Genomic DNA, 26,092 nt, shown 5'->3' on the forward strand with positions numbered 1-26,092 from the left:
GAAGAGGTAACCAAGGTTAAATGAGGTCATACGGGTGGGGCCCTAATCCAATGACTGGTGGGTGGCCTCATAAGAAGAGGACCCCAGGAGTGTGCACACACAGAGGACACAGCAAGAAGGCAGCAGTCCACAAGCCAGGAGGAGAGGCCCGACGGGGACCAGCCCTGAAGTCGCCTTGAACGTCCAGCCTCCAGAACTGTGATAAATACACTTCTGCTGTGTACGCCACCCAGGCTGCGGTGTCTCGTTATGGCAGCCCCAGCAGACTCACACACTGAGGTGCTGGGCAACTTACATCGTCTCCCTGAGCCTTACTTTTCTCATCTGTGAAATGGGACCATCGAGCCTACAGCTTCCTAGCTCAGGGGGATGACAGTGTGAAGCCTGGCACAGTTTCTGGCACTCGGTAACTGCTCAATAAACGCTGGCCACCATGAATAGTCTGACAAGATTATAACGACTCATCCTCATAAACCCTATGGGGGTGAAGTAGCAAGAGTGAAGAGACCCCCCCCCCCCCCAATGCGGGAGAACACAGGCCAAGGCGCTCTGGCCGGCCCTCGGGGCACTGCCTGCGGGGGGTCTCTCCTGGGGGAGCCGGGAGCCCTGAGCCCCGCGCTGTCCTGAATCTCACGGCCTCGCACTGCCCCTGTGGGGAACACGGCACAGCTCCCACAGCTGATGTGGGGAGATCACCACCCTCCACACAGCCCTCCAACGGGCAGCCACAGCCCGTGGCAACTGGGCACCACCAGCTCTCCAGGTTCCCCTCCTCCCGCCTCTAGTAGCCGCCTGCTCACACCTCAAAGTCCAGTGGGACTGTTCTCACTTCTCCTCCCCTCCCGTCACCTTTCCAGCTTCGACTCAACCATTCCTGAGCTCCCAGGGCTCCCAGGGTCCCTCCAACACACCTCCACTGTGACTCCCACCCACCAGTGCTGGAGGCCATGGGGCGGGGTCTTCACTGCCTGCCTGGGCCTGGCCTGGGCTGCAGACACCTCCTCTGTCCCCAAGCCCGGGGCAGTGTACTGGGCACGTCTGCACAGGCTGACCATATGACTGTCACAAACCGAACATCTCACCGGCTCAACCAGACAACAGCAAACTCTGGCGATACGGGCCGATGCCGGCTTTGAGAAACGTGCCTCTGTCTGAATTTGAGTTTATGTTTCCGAGCTCCTAAGGATCTGGGTTTCATCATCATCGTCGCTGGACTTTTAAAGAAAATAAACATTTTGCTGAAACGCGTCACAGATACCACCCCCGCTCCTGGATTATGGATACCCAGGGGGCAGGCACAGTGAGTCGTGGCGTGAACCCCATTCTTGGAACTGACATCACGTTTGCACACAGTTTACATTGTATCCGGCTCCTCAGCGCATGTTACTTTGTATCGCCCTCCTGCGCGGCTCGCCAGCCGAGGGAAGTGCCCTTTTAAACGGTTTTGCAGGTTTATACTGAAATGATGGGTCCTGCACTTGGGCTCATGCCGGCTGGCTCAGGACTCTGCAGAGACCGTGTGGCCACACGCCTACGCGGCCCAAAGGGTCAGGGGGCGGGGGGCCGCGCCCCACTCACCCAAAGGCGGACGACTGTAAATTCCTGCGAGCACCCCGTATTCTCCACCGTTCTGCCGACGACAGGAGGGTATCGGAGAAGTCGAATTAAAGGCATGCGAGGCGCCCACCTGACCCATTAAATTAATAACCGTAATTGGCCAAGTGTCTGGCGTGCACCAGGCTGGACGCAATGCTCTCAGGGAGTTGTTCACCCGAGTGAGGTAAATTAGCTCTCAGGGCACTGGGGTCCACGTCGGTAAATTATCTGCTTCTGGGAACTAAATGGGCCCCCGGTGCCCGGGCAGAGGCGATTTGCCACATGGGCGAACAGCGCGTTCCCTGGGCGCCTCCTGCTCACCTTGGCTCCTCTGCGGCCCGGCTCATACACAGGAGCCCTCGTCAGGATCCCCCCGCAGACGCGCGGGAGCCACGGGCCTGCAGTTAACTCCTCCGCGTCCGGAGGGGGGAGCGCGGCCACCCTGTCCTCTCCCGGTCTCTTCGGTTCAGCCTGGTCTTCGATTTTGTTTCCCCCATGAAAGCACATGACAGCTGAGCAGTCCACCAACCGGCTGTGAACAGCATCAGACTTTCAGGAGACGTTAACGTGGGTGTCATTAGGTGGCTTTTATTCTGTGGATGCCGCACAATCCACCACTCGCGCTGATCTCAGGTTCCGGACGACACAGGTCCGCGGCCGGCAGCAGGCCGGCCGAGGGGATTAGCTCCAGAGGTTCCTCTCACTTAACTGACAATCACGTCTTTCTGCCGAGAATCAAACCGCACACAACTTCAGAACAGCACACAGGATGGTGGCGACTGCCGCCGAGCGCCCACCGCGGTGGCTCTTCCTCCCGGCTGGGAAGGGTCTTCCCGGGGATGCAGGTGGCTGCTGGAAAACCTCTGCTCTCACTGCCCATCCACTCTGGGGGTGGCCGCGACGTCCGGTCCCAGGTCAGAGTTAAGACTCTGATGAGTCTCATGAGGCCGGTTGGTGCCTTGTCGTATCCAGGAGCATCGGGAAGGGAAGCGCCCTCACCGGGTCCCCAGCAGGACCTCCCGGCCCAGGGTCCCAGAACGTGTGCCCTGGCCTGATGCAGCCAAGTGAGAACCCACAGAGCGGTGACCGGAGGTTCACATCGAGGTTCCCATCACGGCTCCTGTCTCCCCAACATACACCTCCCTCTTTGCCTGAATTTCTTCAATGTCGATGGAGAAGTGCCTCTCTCGATGACCAACGAATCAATAAAATAAACAAACTTCCAAAAGCAGTAACTGGATGCAGTGTTTTGCCCATAAATCTCTAAAAGTTCACTATGGGTCCTGCTGGCACTTAAATCTTAAAAAAAAAAAAAAGCCACCAGGCAAGGAACTCGCTGGCCAAGCTGAGACAGGCCCGGCCTGCCGAGGGGCCTCCGCTGTAGCCTCATTCACGTGGCGGCCCCGGGCCCTTCCTGCACCCACTCCTCACCACGCCCTGCCCCCCACTATGAACGTGGGACGGGGGACGACACCCCTGGCCTGACTTACAGAACAGAGTCCCAACCAGAAGCACAGTAAAGCAAAGAGAGTCTCCTTCGCCGATATCCCACGAGACGACGTCCTGCCCCGACAGGTTCCGCGGGGTTTTCCGACGCGTCCCCACATCTAAAGTACACATATAAATTTTCAACCGTGTAAGCGTGACAAGATACGTTGATCGAGATTTTTAAAACGCAAACGCGCTGGCGTGCAGGTTAGTAGGTGTGGGGCGAGGGGAGGCGAGGCCGGGGGTCTGCGTGTCGGAGGGGAGGGGGCGAGCGTCCGGGGCCTGGCCTGGCCTGGCGTCCGCGGGGAAGGGGGCGAGGCCAGGGCCCAGGCTGCGGATCTGTCCCGTAACACGCAGATTAAAAAATGCGAAAGGGAAGGAAAGAAAGGAGAGCACACAGCTGCCGTCCCCCAAACAGACCTCCCATCTGCCACCCACGATTTGCATGTCACCTTCTCCGGGCTCATTTGTACTTCATTAACTGCCATTGACTTAACAAGATTTATGCAAATGACACCGCAGGAGCTCCCCAGCTCCCACTGCAATCAAGTGATTATGTATGTACAACTCCGCAGCGATGAAAAATTCATACGCGGCGGCCCACGCGCCGGGCCGGCCTCTGGCTTTCTCTTCTCCTTGCTTTGCTTTTTAATTTTTATTCCGGTAGACCCGATCTTATTAGTACAAAGAGAAGGAACTATCTGAGCCAAATCCCCTCCAAGGCTTCAGAAATGACAAAAAAAAAAAAAAAAGGAGGGGGGAGGGAGGGGGCCCAGGTCCTCAAGAAATGAAGTTATTTTGCAGAAAATAAGCCATGCTCTTGATGAGACGCCTTTCACTGGGGAACCGGGAAGAGATGAAATCCCGGCCCACGGCAACCCGCTGGCTCCCACCCGGGAGGAAGCCTCTGTCCTCACAACGAACAGGCCGTGAAACGTGGTGATTTAATTCACCGCAACACGGACAATCTGCACCGACACGAGTCAAGCGTGCTCAAGACGGCCTCGTCCGTGTCCCAAATCAGCCATTCCTGGGGGGGGGGGGGACGACTCGGCCTCAATCACAGACACCGGCCAGCCCCCAACTCAGCACCATGGCCCGCCCCAGGGAGGTCTCAGGCTCCACAGGGCCCGCGAGCCGGGTGTGGGCCGCACACGCAGGCCAGGCCCCGAGCGCGCCTGAGCACCGAGACAAAGGGCGCTGCCGCTGGCGATACGGGCAGGACACGCGGGGCGACCGGCATCTGGATGGATGAAACGGCCCCTGTCCCCGGGGGCCGAGGAGCGGCCTGCGCCCTCCCTGGAGAACCGCCTTCCCGCAGGCACCGCCCTAGGAGTTTCTTCTACGCGAGCACAGGTATTTCTGCCCGCGGCCAGGGGTCGGGGCTCACCTATGTCACACACGGGCCTTTGCTCTCTGAAGACTTCTTGCCGAGGCCGCGGAGAGAGCATGGGCGCCGGGGCGGGAGGGCCCAGGTCCAACCCTGGTCCAACCCTGGCCCATCGCCTCCGAGCTGCCTGGTCCAGGCGCGCTCACCCTGCCTGGGTCTCAGGTAAAGGAAGGAAAATACCGGGGCGATGTCTGGGATTCAACGGGGTGCTGTATGCAAAGCGCTGAACAGGATGACAGGCAACACTCCTTTAACTGTCCGCTCATTCCACGAAGGGACCTGCTGGGGTGTCCTGAGCATGCCGGTCGGCACTGCCCTCGGGCCCCTTCCCTCACCTCTCCCTTCCCTTCTACTAGCTGAAGTCATCCCACTGGGGGTGCGGGGGGGGGGACTCAGACTCCCCCTAACGATCTCGGGCCCTTTATGAACATGGGCACACGTGCATGGGGGGTAAATCTATTTACCTGTCCATAGACCCACACCAACCCGTGGGCCCAGAGAGAGGCCCCGACAGAGGAGGGGAGCACAAGGAATCGGCAGATCCCGATTCAATGGAATTTAAAAATCCTCTGGAACCTCCACGTGCCAGGCTGCCAGGGCCTCGGATGAGATCTGGCGCCCCATTTCACAGACGCAGAACCCGAGGCCCAGGACGTCCTCAGGCGCGGGCCCGCCAGGTGTGCACTTCCAGGGAGGAGCTGGCCCGTGGCCACGCGCGTGGGGCAGCTCCGAGGAACCAGGGCCGTGAGCGCTTCCCGCGCTCACCGGGAGATCAGATCCCGCTCCAGATGTCGACAAGATTACCTTGAACATTCACAATGAACAGGCTCCCGAGGGCTGGCTGAGGCTCCACCCGCACACACGCCGAGACCCAAGCCTGCAAGGTGAGTGCCCCAGCCGGGGGCAGGTCCGAACCGGGTGAGGCCCCACCGGCCCCGGGGACCTGCCCGGCTCCAGCGGCCGCCCTCATCTCACTGACAACAGACAGGGAAGGGAACAGTTCTAGTATCAGGTTCTAATAGTCCCAGGACCAATTACTAAACGAGAGGAAGACAGCGAAAAGGTTTTTTTAATTTTAGTTAAAACAGTATCAACAGCATATTATGTTTAAAATTACCTGTGCGGAGAGCTGGGTTTATAGATGCACGCAGAGCGTAAGCAGCCACGTGCGTGGGCCTCTCGAAACCGCGAGGAGACGTCGCCACCAGCACAGGGGACGGGAGAGGGTTTTTGTGAAGGGGGCTCCGTGCGGGTCCCCACAGTTGTCGCCCAGCCTGTGGACGCGACTTGGAAGGAACCCCGAGGCCTCCTTGCTCCGGCCCCCCCACAATACGGTCCTAACCTGCCGCTCGGCCACACCGGCTAGAGCTGCGTTCCCGAGGACTCCAGCCCTTTAAGGGCGGCAGAGCCAACACAGGTTCCTAGAAAATGTGGAAAACCGTCGAGGCAGGGGCAGGGGCGACGGGCGAGAGCGGTGCCGGCAATGCCCATTAGCGGCGGCCGCGGCATCCTGCCTACAGGGTTTTTTTTTCCCTCTCTCGGGCAGAATGCACTCAAAACCAATGGGCCGCCTTTAACAAACCAAAAGACGACATTTCCAGAGCCGCAGCGCCGGGTTAAACTCTTCATTTTCCTTGGAAATGTAACAGCGGAGGGCGGTCACGTGGCCGCCTTCTACGTGCGACACAATGTAATTTGGTTTCTGGTTGCTGGGCTAATGAAACCTATTCCAGGCTAGCAACCTGGGCCAAAACAAATGCTCGCGCGCGGCCCTCTCGCGTAATGAGGCCGTTTAATTAAGGCCCCCATTACAGCTGTAAATGCTCCTTTATATAATAAGGTCTAAATGAAACCGAACCTAATCAAAGTTACAATTCCTTCATTAGCAAATTACAAACAAGAGCGCACAGCTGACACACCGGCTCCGGTTGTCGCAACTAATTGCCTCGTTGTTGCAAACTAGCCTGAAACAGCGTTCAGATGTCCGTCTGCGAGAGCAAATTAGGGCCACGCCGGGCTATTCCTGGGCTCACAAGGGGCTCTCGTGCGGAGATCTAATTCACCCCCGTCGCCCGGCCGGCGGCCCAATCAAAGCGGGGCTACAAAGGCGGCCTTTGAAGCCGGCTCAGCCTGGGGACGCGCCCGCTCCGTGCGCGGGCGGGCAGACCGCACTTCATTAGGCCTGTTGTCAGATTTCCCCTCTTCTTAGTCTAATGATCCTATTTTAATACACACAGGAACCTCTTCTAATTGATGTCAAGTGAGTGACTTCCACATTCATCAACACAGCACATCAAACAAACCTTGGCGCAGGAGCCGATGGCGGCCGGGAGCGCGCGAGGTGTGTCGGCCCCGGGAGGGGGAGGCGGGGGCAGCTTCGTACCTGTTTAATTGGGATGGCTCGCCCGCTCCCGATGCTGTCCGCGCGACTCTCCAGGCCCTTCTTCTCTTTGTCGGGGTCGCTCCCTTTCCGAGACTGCAAAACGAAAACAGAGTTAGCGTTCGGCAAGGGCTGCGGCTGGCAGAGGGCGCAGGGTCTGCCTTCATTTGCGCAGTTCTGCAAACACGTGCTCAGAGGCCACGGGGGCCGCAGGCGGTGCCCGCGGGCCCCAGCCGCCGGCCGTTGGTTCTCCGGTCTCGGCGGATGCGTCACTTTACGGAGAATTTTCTCAACTTTTCCACCGCAAAATTATCTTTTAATTCTTTCTTAAAGAGTTCAAAATTCAATTACTAGGAACCAATGGACCATACAGAAAAGTAACGCCCAACAGGAAAACACATCCTGAAGCCGCGGCGAACCCAGCCGGGGAGGCGCGGGCTCCTCGCTGCTTGTTTGGAAGCCCCGCGACATAAACGCACACATTTAATTAACGTCGGAGCATTAAAAAAAATTCTATTAACGGCCCAGCTGTGCAGCGTGATGTGCGCTCTCGACTCTTATCAAGGTGTCGGGAATGTTCCTTTTTATTGCCTCTGCACGGGGAGGAAACGGCAAGTTCAAAGTCAAGCTACTGTATAAAACCACGAAAACATGACAAGTGGGGAGAAAAGTTGGAAATATCTTTTCTGACGAGACGTCAGTACTTCGGGGGATACGAGCGGCTTCGTTTGCGGAGGGAGTTCCTGGGACAGTTTTCCCGGCGGCGCTGCTGCTGTTACCCTGTCACGTGGACGGCGCGGGAGCCGGCGCCTGGCAGGGTGGCGGGCGGTGCCCGGCCCGGAGGCCGCGCCCGAGCCCGCCGGGAAGCTGGCGCGGCGCCCCAGCTCAGCCTCCGCCTCGCGACGGCGGGGCAGTGGGAGCGCAGTGACTTCCTGACAGATTTATTTCATTACGAGAGAAAGATCTGAGACTCGCCCTCCTTAATAACTGTGCTGACAAGTGACAACTTCACCCCATTACTTTCCAATGGGAACATTACTCACGCAATATTGAAAATGCAGAAACATTTTCGCGTGCTTTTCAAATCTGAGATGATGTATGAAATGAGGAGGCTCGGCGGTGTCCGGCGCTGCGGGGACGAGCGGGGGACACCCAGTTTCCGAGGGGAGCGGGATGGGCTCCGATTCTGTGCTAAGAGGGGCATGGCCACGGGGCGTGGGGAGAAAGTTCCCGTGACGCAGGTTCGGGGGCGCCCCCGCGTCCCGGTGCTCACGGGAAGCTGCTCCCGGGCGTGAGAAGGGCCGGGCACCGGGCGCTGTTTCTCTGGGGCGGTAGGAGCCCGGAATGAGACGGAAATGAAAAAGCAACAGATACAAAGTTGCAGAACCCAAAACGTGTGGCCGTGGTTCCTGTGGGCTAGAGGGAAACGAGATACATCTCAATTCCGCGCCGTGAATTTCAGCGCGGGGTTAGGGGCTCCCTTTTCCCTAACGAAGTCTTTATTTAATGTGCGGGAAGAGCTACGTGAGAACCCGAAGCCCTCTGCCCCCCGCGTCTCAGTTCACGGGAACCCGAGGCTTCCTGTCCTGAGCTAAGACTCGATGCTCACGGGAGGATGTAGAGCGATTTGAATCAACAGGGGCCACTACAGGTACTCCTGGAATTTTGTAAATTCTAAATTTGGAAATCCATCTCCAGCCTTCTGTTAACCAGAATAATTAACAGAACAACTTAAAAGCATTAGCATCTTCCTCAAAGCGGCACATCTGTCCCCCTCTCTCCGAGCGGGACGCCCAGGTTCCAGGGAGCCGAGCGGAGGAGCCGAGCTCGGTGCTGGATCACACGCCGAGATGCGGGGCAGAGAAACACGGCCGGGGTGGGGCAGGAGCCCCCGACCCTCTAAGTTCAGTGAGTCCTCAAACCAGCGTTCCAGGAGAGAGCAGGGGGGCCAGCGACCGGTCAGGCGAAAGCGCCTGTGTCTCAGCCCACGATTACTTTTTTGACAACAGGCTGTAGCATACAGGGTGTCCCCCCAAAATGTATACGCACTTCAACAGCTGAAAGTTCCATTTTGAAAATGAAACGTATTTTAAAAAACGCTGCCTTTATAATTACTCAAAGTGTGTGTACACATTTTTGGGAGGACACCCTAAGTATCCATCCATTTGAAATCCAACCACTAACCTAAAACAGACCCACTGGGTGGAACACAGCCACACACACACGAGGGTCCGGCAAGGTCCCCCGTTCTCCCGCCAGCTCTGAGACGACACCCCCGGGGCACAGCCCGCGTGACCGCTGACATGGCTCTCGGTCTGGTCCCCCGCCTGCGTCGGAGGGACTGCGGTGCGCCCGCCTGACACGCGCAACTAGAGGCCTAACAAGAGTTTGCCGCACACGCCGGGGAGGCGGGCAGCTCGCCCGGAGGGCCGCCGCCGGGCCGGGCCGACAGCGAGCACAGAGGCAGGAGGGTTAAGACGGTCCCATTATCACCTCCGTCTTCACAGGCATGTTTAACTTTCTCCAGGGGTGAAAGGGGCAGGGCAGGGAAAGCCTCACCAACTACCTGCCACCCTGGAGCCGCCACAGGGAAGGGGCTTGGCCGCTGAGCCCTCCGTCCAGCCGGAGCCCCCTTCCCCCGGGTGGCCCGGAGGCCGCCGCAGCTCTGCAGGGGGCCCACGGTCTCCTCCGCGGGAGACAAAACGCCCCGCACACCGTCCGTGCACCGTCCACTCCGCCGCCTTATCTTCACGGGGAGACTCTGAGCCGGGCAGCCCGTTTTCACGGCGCCGGGGATGCGCTGCTCTAACGGCGTCAGCAGTAACCGGGAAGCTTTTAAAGATACCACGTCAATGACACCGCTGTCATAAAGCTCCAGGAGGGGCAGCGCAAGGCCGAGTGCGACCGTGGACACAAAGGAGGGTGAGATGGAAGTGTGGCTACGGGTAATAAACACCAACTTCAAGGTGGGGCTGGCCCCTGGGCAGGGAGGCAGGGGACCCTCTGGGGGACCCTCTGGGTGGCTGGGACCGTCACCCACGATTGGTTTGCTTCCGGAAGCTGCAGCTCTTTTTGATGAGCTGCGTGGTGAGTCTCCGCCTGTCTGTTCATTCCGAGTCTGAGTGTCCTTCCCGATGAAACACTGTATCCACATGCAAGTCAGGCCCCTGCACTAGCCGAGTGGTCCTAAGAACCCACGTTACAGAGCCAGGAGCTGAGCGGCGGTAGCCTTTTAGCCTCTCTCCTCTCAAAACAGCATTTACTTTTTTTAAATAAGCAAAACAAGATATAATTTAGCCTTTGATTAGTAAAGTATAACTCCTACCACAAATGTAACACATCCTTTGCTACTGCAGCAGAGATTCTGCTACTTTGTAAAAAATGCACGCCATTTACTTTTGTTTAGAATTGTGCGAGCAAACAGACGTCTGGGGCTGCAAACAAACGCTCAGCCCAGCGTCACGCCTCACAGGCCCGCGCTGTCCACTTGTAAGCGCGGCATTTGAGAGCCGACGTGCGTGCTACTTAAGTCCGGCCGCTTTATGATGCTCCCGTAAATAAGGTGGAGCGTGTCCCTTCGTCTGGGAGCTCACGATCCCAGTCTGCACGGGTTTTACTAACTAAATGAGTTCAGCAGAGGGCACATCCGTCCTGCTACACGCTTTCATAGAAACACAGCTTCCCTCCCCCCCCCAATTTAGGCCAATAATTACTAACAATTACCAGGGAAGAAGTCTGAAATCTCACGTTTTAGGAACAGGTATAAACTGGTAGCAATGAGAATTTAGTTCCTTAATTGCTACAATTTCAAAATTCATTCACCCTTTCGTTCCTTGGGGGACAGTGACATCTAGTGGCGCTGACACTTCTAAGCCCTTCACCACCACCACCGGCTCCGCTGTGCGATGTCTACCCCAGGATTCCCACTGTTCCCTTAAATGCCAGGAAGCAAACCCATCACCGCTCCTTGCAGGAGCCCTAGTTTCTGCTCCTGCGAACTACCCTGGTGAGGCTGGATTCAATGTCTAAGGCGGTTCACGAGCAAACTGTTGCCCAGCATTGAGAGGAAGACATGGCACAGATGAAGCACAGCCTGGGCAGACCTGTGTATTATGCGGTCCATTCGTGGCGACACAATTAAGGGAGACCCCAGGCCCTGTGAGGAGGGGTTTTTATTGGCTCTCGCCCCCGGGCTCCTGGCCTGGACAGCTGGGTTTCAGCCCGTCCCGGGTGCCCGGGCTCCGGGCCGCACCCGTGTGCCGAGGGAAGGAGCGGGGAGAGGCCCGTCCACCCACCCTCCTCCGAGCCCCTCCTTCCCCTCCAATGGGGTTGATGCCAGGCCGCGCAGACAGCACCGGGTAGGGCAATGTGCCTTCAGAGTTACTGCTATTTTCATGGTTCCTGCCTCTGCACTCCTCCACGGGGACACCCCGTACGTGTAACGCACACAGTCCCGGAGGGACAATGTTCTCAAGTCCAAGGGCTGGGGTCCCACGGAGGCCTGCCCGGGGCTGGGCTCGGAGTTCTGACTGACGGTGATGTCCCGGGTGTGCGGGATGGGACGCGGAGGCAGCAGAGCCGGGTCCCCTGCAGTTCAGGGGTTCTCTGCACCCCAACGACCAGGGGAGCTTGTGAAAGCTGCACGGGCTGGGGCCCCCAGCACCGAGTCTGAGTTCACGAGCCTCAGGCCCAGAGCTGACCTACAGTTTTAAATGCTCCCCAGGTGGCTCTGGAGAAGGGCCCAGGTGGGGGCCTTGCTGTCACGAGCCTCTAGCACCCACGAGCAGGGCGTCTGTGAAAGGCCAGGCGCACATGGCTGGGGATTTTGGCAGAGTTTTGTCATCTCTTGTATCCAGTGTGACAAGTCTCTAGCTATAGGACCACAGGTATCTTTGTACAAACCCCTATTTTTTTAAAAAACTCTCACCTGAGGATATTCTTATTGATTTGAGAGAGAGAAAGACAGAGAAACAGACAGAAACATTGACTGGTTGCCTTCTGTGCTCGCCCCAACCGGGGTTCGAACCCGCAACCTTTTGGTGCACAGGACAACATTCTAAGTGACTGAGCCACCCGGCCAGGGCTCACCCTTCATTTCTGACACATGAATCAGAACTCCCCGAACACCCAGAAATTCCCATTTTGCTCAAGATCCAAATCTTTGCATCCCGATTTTCTTACGACTTCCACGGAAATCAATCTCACTGATTTAGTTTGGATTCCACAAGGGTCACCAAACCACCCGGAGGGCAGAGGAGCGCTCGTGGGGACCCTCGGAAGCACACTCACAGTGAAAAGGTTGGACCGGCGCTTGGACTGCTTGCGGACGGGCGTGGGGGTGTTGGCCGTGGGGGGGACATCGATGCGCAGCTCCTTCTGGCTGGTGCTGGGCGTCGAGGGGACGGAGGACGAGTAGTCGCTCAGGCTCCCGCCTCCGTTGCTCGTCTGGAAGGATTCAGAACCAGGGTTTGGCTAAGGACACCCTCCAGGGACCGGAGGCCACCCCCTATGCGGGGCCGTAGCCGACACGTCAGGGAGTCACCCCGGGGAGGCGCCCGCAGCCGGGCGGGGAGCTCCTCTGGCTTCGCCGCCGTATCAGCATCACGTACACTCGGTTCCGCTCAGGAACGCGGACCCCTCGGGCAGTCACCTGAGAAGGGACTTAAAGAGAAGCCCTGCCGGGCCAGCGCGGCTCAGCAGTTGTGCATCAACCTATGACCCTGGAGGTCACTGGTTTGATCCCCGGTCAGGGCACAGGCCCGGGTTGTGGGCTCGATCCCCAGTCGGGGGCGTGCAGGGGGCAGCCGGTCAGTGACTCTCATCACCGATGTTTCTCTCTCTCCCTCTCCCTTCCTCTCTCTGAAATCAATAAACATATTTTAAAAACAACAGAAAAGCCCGACCAGGCGTGGCTCAGTGGTTGAGCATCGACCTAGGATCCAGGAGATCAGGGTTCGATTCCCGGTCAGGGCACATGCCTGGGTTGCGGGCTCGATCAATGACTCTCTCATCATTGATGTTTCTATGTCTCTCTGTCCCTCTCCTTTCCTCTCTCTGAAATCAATAAAGAGATATTAAAAAAAATAATAACAAAAAAAAAAAAAGTGACTTAAGAAAGAGAAGTCTCTATCACTTAAATTTAAAAATTTTGGAAGTGAATGTAATCACAACCTGTTCCCTCTGAGGAGGAAGGAGCCGGGTGGGCTCGGTGGGCCCGGTGGCCCCTCCGCCGCTCTAGGCCCCACGCAGAACCGCAGCTCAGTGTGAGGATCACGTCCCGAAGGGGCAAACGCTTTTGGAAGATACTTCGAGATTCACAGAAAACTGAAGCCGCCTACAGTGGAGACTCGAGAACATTCGAGCCGGAACCTCCAAGGCCGCGGCTGTAAACGTGGTCACTGACTGGCCCCCCAGGCCGACGGGAAGCCTCCTCGCCTCGGCCTTTTAACAGGCGCCGTGTAACTGATGCCCGACCGGGAAATAAATGCCAATCAGAGTGTCGGGTGCGGGAAACACAAGCCACGCTCCCCAAAGGGGTCTTGGTCATGTTCTTCACAGTGACAATCCTTTTGTTTACTTCCGAGCAAATAATTGAGCGAACGTCGCTGTGGAAGGATCGCGTCTGCAGGGCCTCGGGGAGCGACGTGGTAATTATAACCGAGGCCGCAGCCGAGTCCGGGCGCGCAGGGAGAGGAGCGACGGGCGTCCGCCCGCAACTGTCCCACCTGTGGGCAGGCGGAGGAGGGCTGGCACGGGGCGATTTAAATGTCTTTTTTATTGATTGATTTTAGAAAGAAACAAGAAAGGGAGGGAGAGAGACAAGAAGGGGAGGGCGGGAGAGAGGGAAACAGGTTTGCTGTTCCACTTATCTCCTTGTATGATTCTTGCATGTGCCCGGACCAGAGACTGAACCTGCAGCCCTGGCGCATCAGGACGACCCTCTAACCAACTGAGCCACCCAGCCAGGGCCAAAATGGGGTGCCAGGGGCAATTTAAATCAACGGCAAAGACAGCGAGCACACCGTCCCCGCCCCGGCAGGCACGCCTCGTGACACCGGCTGCGACGGAAACGCTCCAGAACGCCTCCCGCGAAACCCACTTGGCCGCGGCAGTCTCTGGGGGAAATGGGAAGCCAGCGACCAACACGCTGCTACTTGGGAAGCTGGAAACCAGAAGACAATCCCCCTTACGGCCGGCGGACCACCCCCCGGACAGGGCGTCACCCCCGGCCCTCGCCCGCCCCCGCCCCCCCCCCCCCCTGCGCCCCACGCACCTGGCCGATGTGCACAGCGGACACCTGCGCGGAGCAGACGGACGAGTGGCTGGGGGAGTTGGGGAGCGACTTGCAGGGCCCGATGGACAGCTGCTGCTTCTTCCTCGTGGCGACGATCTTCTGGGCCACTGGCGGGAAGAGACAAAAGTAGTCAACGTGAGGCTGGTTTGCAAATACCGAGAAGGTGGCCGGGCGGCCGCTGGTCCCCTAACCCTCCAGGCCCTCGGCAAGGGGACTCCCGCCTGTCAGCCCCTCGGGAGCATGACTCAGACGCGGCATCTCCCGGGGCCTCCTCCGCTCCTTCCCCTGCACCCCAGCTCAACGTGCTCATGGAAACAGGTCTGGCCGATGGGGTGACATCCGAAGGGCCAAGCGGCGGGCCCAGGAATCTTCCTGGAGGGAGCCGCCTGGCCCATTCCTTCCCCGTGTGTTTTTCTCCCTGCTGCTGAAAACGCACACGTTGGAGGCACCTTGGGAATCGAAGCCGCCCTGGTGGGACCCGAGATGGAAGGAGCCCTGCACCGACCACCTCAGAAACCTCCAATGTAAAACAGAAGAATACACGCCTATCTCATTCCAATTATTCTAATAGTTGGACCCCCACCCCCACCCCCATTACTTGTGGCAAAAATAATCCTAAATAAGTCAGGGCAACGCGACCAAGCCCCTTGAGAAGTCAAAACTGTTTTCTGCAGTTTTTACTCTTACGGGCGCACAATTACATTCAAGGACGTGTAATTACATCAAAGACATTTTCTTTATTTAAATATATGGCTACACACATTGGAAGTTCCTCTTAATCAATACGCATCTGACTCCGGCCGAAACTCGTGCTGGCGAACGGGCTCGCGGGTGAAGCGCGTTGGGTGTCACTGGACAGAGCCGACAGTGAGGACGCTCTTCCCTCCCAGCAGGTGTCGCTGCAGGATCCTGACTACGGCTCCCATTGGAACGGACGGGCGTCTCTGGGGACGCGCTGTAGTTCAGCTCCTGGCATTCAGCCCTCGCGTTTGCCCTGCGCGTTGCTGTTTTCTCCGACCCCCTTGCCAAGGAGCCCCTGGCTGTCCCGGCCACAGGTTACGACATGGGGAGCACCCGGCGCCCGCGGGCCGTCTCTTCTCCAAACGAAGGCGATTTCAATGAGGAGCTGGTTTGTCCGGGGCGCCCGGCTTTCGCGCCGACGAATAATAGCAGAGATATGATTAAGTGAAAGCGCAACGTATAAAAAATGGCTCTCGGGCTGAGGCGCCGGCCTCATTAGGCACAGCCCACCTCCACCAGGCCCCTTATCATCCTGAAAGGATGGTATCAATTAATTTATCTTCCCGGAGCGTATTGATCACAGCCTTCATCAGCTAATCACGTTTAAATTACAGAGGAACCGCGGGGCTCTCCGTCATCTCAAGACCATCGGCGTATTGATCTGGGCTCTTTGAAGATGCATATTAGCGGATTTTATAAATCACTGTGGAAACTCAAAAATAAAATTTAGGGTCAGGTTCCAACAGCTGCAAAACATGTGTCGTGCGGCCGAGCTGAGATCCCAGGGACGGGGAGTAAATGAAGTTAAAATCGGGACTGGTTGGGGGATCGCCAACTTACTTATTTCGGGGGGGCTGGGGGAGCAAAAGGGGGTTTCTGATTATCAACTCGAATGCACTTCTATTTTACTGCAGCTTCAGTCGCTTTGCGGTTGGACGGCCAGAATGACTTTGATCTTAAAGCTCATTAAAAAGCGAGGAGGTCAGGCTCTGACCAGTTTCACTCCGTGGTTAGAGGGTCGGCCCTCGGACCGAAGGGTCCTGGGTTCAATTCTGGTCAAGGCCTCAGACCTCCGCCGGGCCGGGCACCCGCGGGAGGCAACCAATCGCTGTCTCTCTCTCTCTCTCTCCCCAGGCAGCTCCTGCAAATGTTCTCTTCGAGCACAGACCTGAGAAACTTTCTAAGGTGAAGGCAAACGCAGGCCCCATCCGTCCGCCTGGAGGACAGGAGAGCCACCTCAGGAGCCAAGGGGACGTTTCACCGCGGAGCCTCGGGTCCAACGCGGACAGCGCCGGGCAGGGCGCGACTCCTGGGTCAGGCGCGAAAGTCCCGCTCCCCACTTGCGTCCAGCACGGTCCCTGCGGAGCACGGGAAGCGCTTTTCTGGGTAAGCGCCGTGGCAAGCACACCGGCATCACTGGCAGCGTCTTCCAGCTCTACTCACCCGCTTCTGTTTCCCCACCGCGGTCGTGTCCCTCCCCAGACGGAAGACAGGAAATGACTTACAAACACGTCGCGTGAAGTGGACTGTTTCAGGGGTGCAGGACGACCCGCAGAAGGAGGGCGAGCTCCCTGGAGGGCAGTGAAAGTACCTGACTTAAGACGGGAGAAAAGGGGCCCGGCCCGTGTGGCTCACGGCTGAGCGTCGGCCTGTGAACCGGGAGACCGCGGTGCGATTCCCGGTCGGGCACACGCCCGGGTGCGGGCTGATCCCCCGCGGGGGCCTCGCGGGAGGCCGACGATCGATGGGAAGGGAGGGAACGAAGCGCCGTCTCCAGCGAGGCCGGGAGTCGCTGGGCTCCCCAGGGCCCACAGGCCGCGGCCGCCACATGTCCGTCCCAGGAGTGGGGCGATGCTTCTGCGCCCCATTTTAAGAATTTTCTGGACTGTTGGGTGGGCCGAGCTGGAGAGACCACCCGCCATCTAAGCGAGCACCGGGGCCCGTCCCTCCCGCGGCCTCGTGTGCGTCCTCGGGGTGACTCGCGCGACTGGAGGGAGGAGCTGGTCCCTGCGAGTGAGCCCCTCGCCCCAAAACCACGCCAAGGAAATGGAACTGGGGGGGGGGCACTGTTCTGCTGTAACTAGAACCATGGGGTTCCGGACCCTGAAACACGTTAACAGGCTTAAAACATAAATGTTGCCCCAGATGCCATTTGTGGGGCGATTTTTATAACCACCGCGTTTTGCCCGCATTTGGTCATTCGACAAATGAGGATGTTACGTATTTTATATAAAAACGTGCGAATGAATGAGCCAGAAACACACGCGACGAGGTTGCCTAGGGCAGGAAAGCTTCATCCCCGAGACGTGGGTTTCTCGACGCGGGTGCCTCACGTCCTCCGGGGTCGCCACGTGGGCGAGGCCACGGGGTCCGCAGCGCGCACCGGAGGCGTCCGCGGGTTCGCCGGGCTCCGGCCAGCTTCTCGGCCTCCTGCCAGCCCCGCACTAACCTCCATGTTTCCAACAGTCGCTTCCTCCGCTGCCTTGAGTTTGATTTGGGTAACTCACGGCAGATACCCGGTAAGGACCCTTCCACGTATCCATGATCACAGTGTAACTGCAACACCAGGCAGGGAGGCCGCCAGGGCGAGGGGCCCGCTCGGGGCGGGAGGGGCCCCGCTTGACCTGGTGAGGACTTCGAGACCATTTTCCAAGCCGAACCCTTGAGGATACTTTCACAGACTTATTTCCATGCTTCAACGTCAGTGTAAGCAACAGGTGAGTCATGCACTTACTCTCTCCGCAGACTTTTAAATTTCTATCACGTGGATCAAACGAGATGTTCGGCTCCCAGATCGGACCTCATCAGACCTGGCGCGATGCCCGATTCCTGCCCCCGCTCTGCCCTTCCCATCGTTTGCTCCAGGAGGGAAAGAACAGGCCCGGCCACCCCAGGAAGCAGCCCCGCCTCTCAGTCCCCTGGAGCCACTTCTCCATCCTGCTTACACCTGACGACGCCCGTTCCCCAGACGCGGACAAGGCGGAGGGACCACAGGCAGAGCGGGGCTCAGTCGGTCTGGCTCTGCGGCTGCTGGAAGCACTGCCACGGGGCCACGAAACCCCGTTTCCCCGCCAGCACCCCCAGACGCCACCCCTTCCAGGACAGGGACCCTGCGTCCCTCCGCTCTGTCCGCAATCCTCCAACTTTATTTGGGTAACAGATAACGGCGGCCTGCACCCCAGGAGAGGCTCAGCCGACGCCGGTTCAAGCTCCACCTCCACAACCGGCCTTCCCGAAAGCGGCTGGACTGTCCCTGACGTCCCTCCCGTTCTCCCGACCACCGCGGCCCGCGGCAGGGCCTGCCATCGTCGAGATCACTGGAGACCGTCTGGAGGCGGCGTCTCACCTGGCCCCTGGGCAGCCCTCCTGTCCGGCATCCCTCCCTCCTTCCCTGACCCCGACGGTCCAGGCTCCTCCCCGGCCTGCAGCTTCCCCTCCGCCTTCGCTGGCTCTTCCCCGTGGGCCCTTCCAGGCTTCCTCCTCTGACTGACCCTCCTTGGCCTCCATGCCCCACCCCCGGCAACCTCGCCACCTTGATGCCAGGGTTCCGCACCCACAGCAACAGCCTGGACCACCCTGTGTTCTAGAACCGTCTCCAACCATCACCCACAGCTCCCGGGAGGGAAACCGGAGCCTCACCCTCGGCCACAAACCTGCTTCTCCAGACCGTCTCCCTCCACTGACTACCCCCCACCCGTGGGAGACACGACAGACAGTAGGTTCTCCCACCAGGATCTCTCTCAAGTTCATCTCACGTCCACTGCCTCCCTCCAGACTGCTCAGTGGAGGCCCCGCACCCCAACCCCTGCCGGAGTTACGGGGCAGCTCCGCGTCTCACCCACACCTGGACTGGGTCCTGCAGCATGTGCACGGGTGTGGACACACGTGGACACATACATAAGCGTGCACACACGTGTACCGTGCACACACACGTGCACGCACATGCACACCCGTACACACGCATGTACACGATGTACACAGGCGTGTGCATGCACATACGTGCACATGCGTGGAGAGTCGGGGCCTTCCTTGCTGCGGGGACGCAGCTCCAGCCCTGGGCCCTGAACCCCTAGAGCCTGGTGTGTAAACTGCTCAGTCAACGACCGTAACAAGGGTCCCAAGCTGGACCTGCGATCACTGGCACCACTTCCGGCCGCCTGCTCCCGGCCGGGGCAGGGGCCGCCGCTGAGACGCCTGTTGCATGGCACCAGCTGGCACCCCCGCCATCCAGAATGAAGCACAAATCAAGCTTTTTAATTTCATTAATGACTATGACATTTTTGGCAGAGTCCAATAAATGTTGGTGAATTTAATCAGCAGGACACCCTCTGTGGATTAAATGATTGACTCGAATTAATCAATTAGCAGGAACTTCCGCAGTGCCACCTGTGAGCCCGGCGAGGGCCGGGCAGGAGGCAGGAAGAGACGGGCGCCACCTGGTCTCCGACCCCAACGGGCTCCATGCAGGCGCCCCCCCCCCCCCCAGCAGCTCCAATTCTTCATCAGAGGCAGGGCCGCGGGGTGGCCCCCGTCCCAGTCCCCGTCCCCCTCCGCTCATCATTTCCTCAGATCCTGCCACCGCCCTCCTCCCGGTGCCCAGGCTGGCCGCCCTCCCCCGCCCACCGGAGCCTGGGGGAGACCTAAGGACGGAGTTGCGGTGTAATGACCTGCGTTCCGCGTTCCGCGTCGTTCCAGCCCTCACGGCGCCACCCTCCGCTACGTGGGCGCCGCAGCGGCTCTGGGCACCGGCCGAGCTCGCGGGGAGGTGAGTCCACGGACGCCTCGGGCTGTGCTGGGGCAGATGCCTCGTGGGGGGGGAGAAGTGGGGGTGTAGCGAAGGGGGGCCCTGGGGAAGCCTGTGGATTTGACTGATACCGAAGGGCCATAGTTAGATGCCGAATGGAAACATGGTGTCAGTGAAGCCAAATTTGAGGAAAAGGGGGGTTGTGCAGCCACAGAGAAGCTGTGGGCGGCCCCGGAGGCCAGCACGGGGGGGGGGGACCCCACTGTTCCGAGTAAGCAGACAGGAGTTTAAGTAGGAATCATAAACCTAATAAAATATTTAAAATGTTTATAACAGAGCTTCAGACTCTAATTTTACTCCACGGAAACATTTCTGAGCCCCCCTCGAGGCTGGGCGTCAGGGCACAGGCCGCCTCCGCCTGGCGCCCGCACCCAAAAGCGGCGTGTCCCGCACCTTCCACCGGGCCCCTCCGTCGGCACCGGGGTGGGGGCAGGTCACTGGAGAATGACCATCAGTAACGAAACCACCGGGGACTGTAAATCTCCCAGCAACAAATAAAAGATCCCCTGACGTCTCAGCTCAGTGTTAAATTACAGCTGAGTGATCGTTAAACTATCTTATTAATTAAGCAGAAATTAATTACCAAATTATCTACGTGGTTCTGAACGTGTGACTTAGGAATGAGAGGGAACCTGAAGTGGACTTTTTCTGGCCAAGGAAACCTGAAGTTAAGGAATGTTAAGGGGCGTGTGCTCCGTAAGGGGGCAGCCCCGCGCCCACCGCCTGGTCTGTTTCCGCGTCACCTCTGTTTTGGGCGTAGAGGCAACTATGCCAAAAAGCTAATACAACGAAGGGGGGCCCATTCCTGAAGGTCTCTCGGGCTGTTTGAGGCTTAATGACAATCAGTGAACCACAGGGACCTGCCCACAGGGCCCCTGGCACCCACACGCCTGCAGACCCCGCCTGTTGGAACAGTCGGCCCACCTGCCGAGACAAGGGGCCAACGCGACAGACCCCGGGCTCTGCAGAAATGCCAGGCACCAGGCTCTGTCCACCTCCTGGGGCCGGCGTGCCTGACCCTCGGCAAGCCCTGGCCACCTGGGTAAAGGGACAAACGGAATCCGCAATGGGGACGGGCAAGGACGTGCGGGAAGCTTGACGGGGGGACCGGAAACACAAGGTAAGGGTCTCCCCACGCAGACACGCGTGACGAGCGAGGACCTGATCCCTCAGGCAACGGGAGGCCATCCAAACTACCCCAGGGCAAGCGACAAGGTCCGTGACTTGGGAGGACACCCAGTGCGGTCTGGAAGACGCAGGCCGTCTCTACGGGACACCGGAGAAAGGCGCGGGCGTCGGGGGCGCAGGGCGGGGCTGTGACAGAGCCGCCGGGGCCTGGACTCGGGGGCCCGGCTCCCACGGCCCAGAGGCACATGGATGTTTAGTTCTGAGGCTCTCACGCGGGAACTGCTGCGACTCCACCCTCACACCTGACCCAAGTCTGCAGGGCCCGGAGCTCCAGGCTGACCGCGTCGCCCGACGTGCAGAGCAACCCCGAGTTCTTCTCAGGTGACGGAAGCTCAGTGACGCGGTTTCGGTCGAACCCCGGCTTACAACCTGTCAGAGCAGATTTGAGCTTGAACCTCAGTTATGGTTCCTGAATGTAAGTGAGATCAAATCGGCTCAGTGCCCCTCAGGAGAAAACCAGGCCCTCCTAGCGAGGGGTCCAGCGCTTCTGCCACCCCCCCCCCGTTTAACGCCCCCCAGCTGTCCTCTCGGAAGCCGACTTGGCCCAGGACAAGCCACCCTTCATGGGGACGCCACGTTTATGGTTCTAAAAAACAGGGCTGCCCTGACCACGTCCACGTTTCAACGAAACAAGCCACCGGCCACCAGAACGGTCTCCTAATTGCAAGTAGTGACAAGGAAGGAAAGGTCTACGCCGGAGCAGGTTGCAGGTTCGTTTGCGGCTGGAAAAAGGGAAACGCTCTTCTGCACGTCTGCTCTCCGGGTCCTTGTCAGCGCAAACCTGGGGGGATCCCGCCAAGGGTCAGCGGCCCGACGGCCCCCACACCCCGAGCAGGCCTTTAGGAGAAAGGGTTTGGTGGAGGAAATCCTGGGGTGACCCGCTTTCCGCGCACCTAGGGGCGCAACGCGGCAACATTTCTATTGTAACAAAAGGAAAAGCGCCTCTAACCCAGGCCCGGCCGCGGCGGAACCGCAGGCTCGCCCTGAGGTCTCCCGGCCAAGCACCGACTTCCCCCCGATGCGACGCGGTCTGAACTCCTAACCGGGGTTCAGTTCTCCCCCGTGTTCCTCTTATCTCATTGTATTAAAACAAATTTATCTTCATTTATGTCGCAATTACCTATTAGGGCTGTTAATTTGCTGGAAATGAAGCTATTGTTTAATTGCTCCTATTACCCGGGATTTAAATGCCGGCTACAATAAACAGTTACCTTCAGGACGGGCAAAGTCACGGCTGTGACCGTCATTCCAGAAGCTGGGAGGGAGGGAGGGGACGACGCGTCCACAGAGCCCACGGCAGCTGGGGTCCCCTTCGCCTCAGAGGAAGTGAGGGGACAGCGCAGGCCTTTCGAGAGCGGGGCTGTTGGGCGGGGGCGCCAGGGCGCTGTCACCGGGGTCAAGGTCAACATGGACTTGAACACGGACGAGAGAACGTCCCTCAGGCCGCGAAGGACCCAGCACAGCCTGTCCGCCGGGCCCAGAGGGACGAACTTTCTCTCTCACGCCTCCTGCTAGATGCAAATCAGCCTCTTTCCAGACGAGGCCCCGCGTCCCCCAATAAATTGGCAATACAATTAGATGGCAGGCGAGGACCTGAAAGATAAATGGCTCCAACACGGAGGGGAGAAATGAACCTGTCACTTCTCCTCGACTCATCAAGCCGTCTCGGGGAGGCTGACGGCTCCGAGCAGGAGCGCTCCCGGCACCCCGACGGGGAAGGCTCGCGCTGGATTCTTCCGTCTGCGCGGGGCCCGGCCAGGCTTTCCGCGCCCGGGGGGCTCAGGACGCGCCTCTGGGGTCCACGGCCAAGGACAGGTCACAAAATCGGCTCACACGGTTTGGGGGGGGGGGGGAGGGAAGACCCAGGAGAGATGCCGGTACCCACAGTGGTACCCGAGGAGGACGACCTCCTGCAGAGACCAGACGGACAGAGGGGCAGGGCCTGCAGGAGGGATTTTATTTATTTACTTTTATTTTAAATTGACATTTTTATTTATTTTTTTAAACATGGTTTTACTGATTTTAGAGACAGAGGGAGAGGGAGAGAGAGAGAGAAACATCGATGAGAGACCTCGATCGGCTGCCTCCCACACGCCCCCTACTGGGGACCGAGCCCACCACCCGGCAGGGGCCCTGACCGGGACTCGAACCCGGGACCTCTCGGTTCACGCTCAACCACTGAGCCGCACCAGCCGGGCAACAGTAAGGGTTTTGAACCATGAGAAAAGAAGAGATGCTACGGAGCAGAAGAGGCACACGGAACTGATGGCGCAAAAGGATCGGAGCTAATGAAACTGCAGGAGAATTTAAAGCCGAGGAATCGGGGCCGGAAAGGGTCCTGTTAAGAGAACAGATCGGACGTAAAAAGGGCGTCAAGTAGATTCTGAACTCAGGGCCCTTGAGACAAGTATGGCCGAGAACCGTAATTGGTTTTCGTTTTTAAAAACTGAAACGTCGGTTGGTTCTCACCGGCTCAGCCGAGTTCCCAGGCCGGGGCTGCCTCCCCGTCTCAGGTGCGCGTGCTCTGGGGAGCAGAGCCTCAGAAACGTCCCTGAGCCTCCCCCGCATTCGTCACACGCATGTTTTCCTCCCGGTGTCTCGTACCTTTCAAGAAAAATGGACTTATCTGTCCCCGCTGAAGCTGTTTCCCTATTTCCAGAAATAATTATCCTTACAACAATCTCCATAAAAAAGACATTTTCTCCCCAGAGTCGGGGAGGCGACGTCCCGGCCGGAACCTGAGAAAATGAGCGCTCTCCGCCCGGCCCTGTCGGCGCCGAGCCAGCGCCGGGGCCCGCGCACGGGGCCTTCGGGGAAGCGACAGTGACACACAGGGTGGGTTATGCTGTGTGTGATGCAATTAGGAAGAAGGGGGAGATGACAAGACAGATTTCCACGAGGTCTGCACAGCCTCGCGCTGGAGCTCCCCGCACCCACCCCCTGCTATCACTTAACGGCACCACCTCCCGAAACCACCCTCCCGGGCACCTCGGATTCCCTTGGGCACGTTCTGCCTTTTGTGACATTACAGTGACATGAGGCAGTCATGTTACATGAACTTGAGGCCCGAATAAAGAAATTCCGTATCATTATACAGGGTGTCTCCCAATAATGTATACACGCTTTGAATAATTATTAATTCCAATGGGTTAAATCTAAACAGAAATAAACATCAATCAGCTCAGCTGTGGAAGTGCGTCTACATTTTTTTGGGACACCCGGCAGAACTCGAGACAATTCTCTCCCGTGGGTCACAGTCACTAAAGAGAATACAGTGCAGAGAAACTTTTTATAAGTTTTTTGTTTTTTTTTCCCCCTTTAAGGAGGAATTAAGTTTATCAATTGCCATGGTAATTACTCGCAGCACCTCGGGTAATTAAAAGGGATCTAAATCTAATTTTATTTACGTTTAGAATACCTGAGGTCACTGCCGATCAAGACTTCGAGTTGGTGACTAATAGCGTTTAAGCGTTAATTAGACTTCGGCAGAGAACACGGATTGATTTCTGAATCTGTCGTCTGCTGTGATTTAGTAACGGTGACGGTCGGACTCTCCCTGCGCGTTACTCCCAGCTTCCGTGAATTACTGAAATTCTTCAAAGAATCGCGCATGCATTTTAATTTTGGGATTTTACCAAAAAAATCAGAGCTCATGACAATACTGCACATCTCTACCCGTGAGTGAGAAAGTACCTCACGCTAAAGTCAATCTATATGGGTCCATCCTAATGTAATATTTCATTTATTTAGTAAATACTCATCTATTTTCTCCATTGATTTTTAGAGAGAGTGGAAGGGAGCAGGAAGGAGAGAGAGAAACATCGCTGTGAGAGACACGCGACCTGACCGGGACCAGGGGTCAAACCTGAACCGAGATACGTGCCCTTCACCGGGAATCGAACCCGTGACCCTTTGGTGCACAGGCCGACGCTCTAATCACACCAGCCAGGCTACAGCAATACTTCAAATGGATTAACAACTGTCTTCATTTCCCCTAAATTATTATTAACTCAAATTTTAAACATGCACAGAAGTTGAATCTGAGTGAATGTCCATTTTATTTGTATTTCTATTGTTTTTAAAAATTTATTTTATTGCTGAGAATATTACAGATGTCCCCCATTTTCCAACCTTTCACCCCCCATCTCCCACCCCTCCCCAGGCCTTCACCTGTCTATCGACTGTGTCCATGGGCTGTGCATATACGTGTATATGTTCTCTGGTCAATCACTTCCCACACTCCTTCCCGCCTTCCCGTGGAGATCTGTCCGTCTGCTCCCTGCTTCCATGAATGTGGTCCTGTCTTGTTCATCTGTTTATTTTGTTCGCAGGATCTTCAGATGAGCGAGATCATGTGATGTTTGTCTTTCTCTGCCTGGCTTATTTCACTCAGCATAATACTCTCCAGGTCCCTCCACACTGCCCCAGAGGGTACGAGATCCTCCTTCTTCACAGCTGCATAGTATCCACGGTGGGAATGTCCCCCAGCTTTTTACCCACTCAGCTCCTGAGGGGCACGTGGGCTGTTTCCAGATCTCAGCTATTGTAAATTGCGCTGGTGTGAACACAGGGGAGCATAGATTCTTTCTGATGAGTGTTTCAGGATTCTTAGGGTATATTCCTAGAAGTGGGATCACTGGGTCAAATTTCTTTTGAAATATGTTTTTATTGATTTCAGAGAGAGTAGGGAGAGAGAGACACAAACATCATGATGAGGGTCACTGATCGGCTGCCTCCTGCACGCCCCCTGCTGGGGATCGAGCCCGCAGCCCTGGCATGTGCCCCGACCGGGAATCGAACCGTGACCTCTTGGTTCCTGGGTTGACGCTCAACCACTGAGCCACACCGGCCAGGCTGCCTTTGTCTTTATAACAGATTCTTTTTTTGATGGGCAAAAATACAGAAAGCGAGGGAGAGGGCAGTGTGCAGGCCGACCTCGGAGATGCTGTGGGTTCGGGGTTCCAGCCCACACAACAAAGCGATTATTAAAATCAAGCCACTCAAGTGCCTGAGCATAGACCTAGGAACCAGGAGGTCACGGTTCACCTCCCGGTCGGGGCGCATGCAGGATGCGGGGTGCAGGCTGGATCCCCAGCAGGGGGCGTGCAGGAGGCAGCCGGTCAATGACTCTCATCACGGATGTTTCTCTCTCTCCCTTCCTCTCTCTGAAATCAATAAAAAAATAATAAAATAAAATCAGGCCAGTCAGTA

At 57.6% G+C, this 26,092-nt stretch overlaps 1 protein-coding gene across 5 annotated transcripts in view; it reads right to left on the bottom strand.

Annotated features, from left to right (window-relative positions):
- AGAP1 (ArfGAP with GTPase domain, ankyrin repeat and PH domain 1) overlaps positions 1-26,092 on the bottom strand; it is a 335,462-nt gene that overhangs the window by 160,053 nt on the left and 149,317 nt on the right. For all 5 annotated transcript variants that reach the window (XM_087819495.1, XM_087819494.1, XM_087819498.1 and 2 more), the window contains exons 7-9: positions 14,128-14,255; positions 12,144-12,299; positions 6,858-6,950 (exon numbers count right to left, since the gene is read on the bottom strand). In XM_087819495.1, coding sequence (XP_087675621.1) covers positions 6,858-6,950; positions 12,144-12,299; positions 14,128-14,255 — 377 coding nt within the window. The remainder of the gene's footprint in view (positions 1-6,857; positions 6,951-12,143; positions 12,300-14,127; positions 14,256-26,092) is intronic.

The sequence above is a fragment of the Miniopterus natalensis genome, chromosome 8, assembly GCF_054644295.1.
Source record: "Miniopterus natalensis isolate mMinNat1 chromosome 8, mMinNat1.hap1, whole genome shotgun sequence".
Lineage (NCBI taxonomy): Eukaryota > Metazoa > Chordata > Mammalia > Chiroptera > Miniopteridae > Miniopterus > Miniopterus natalensis.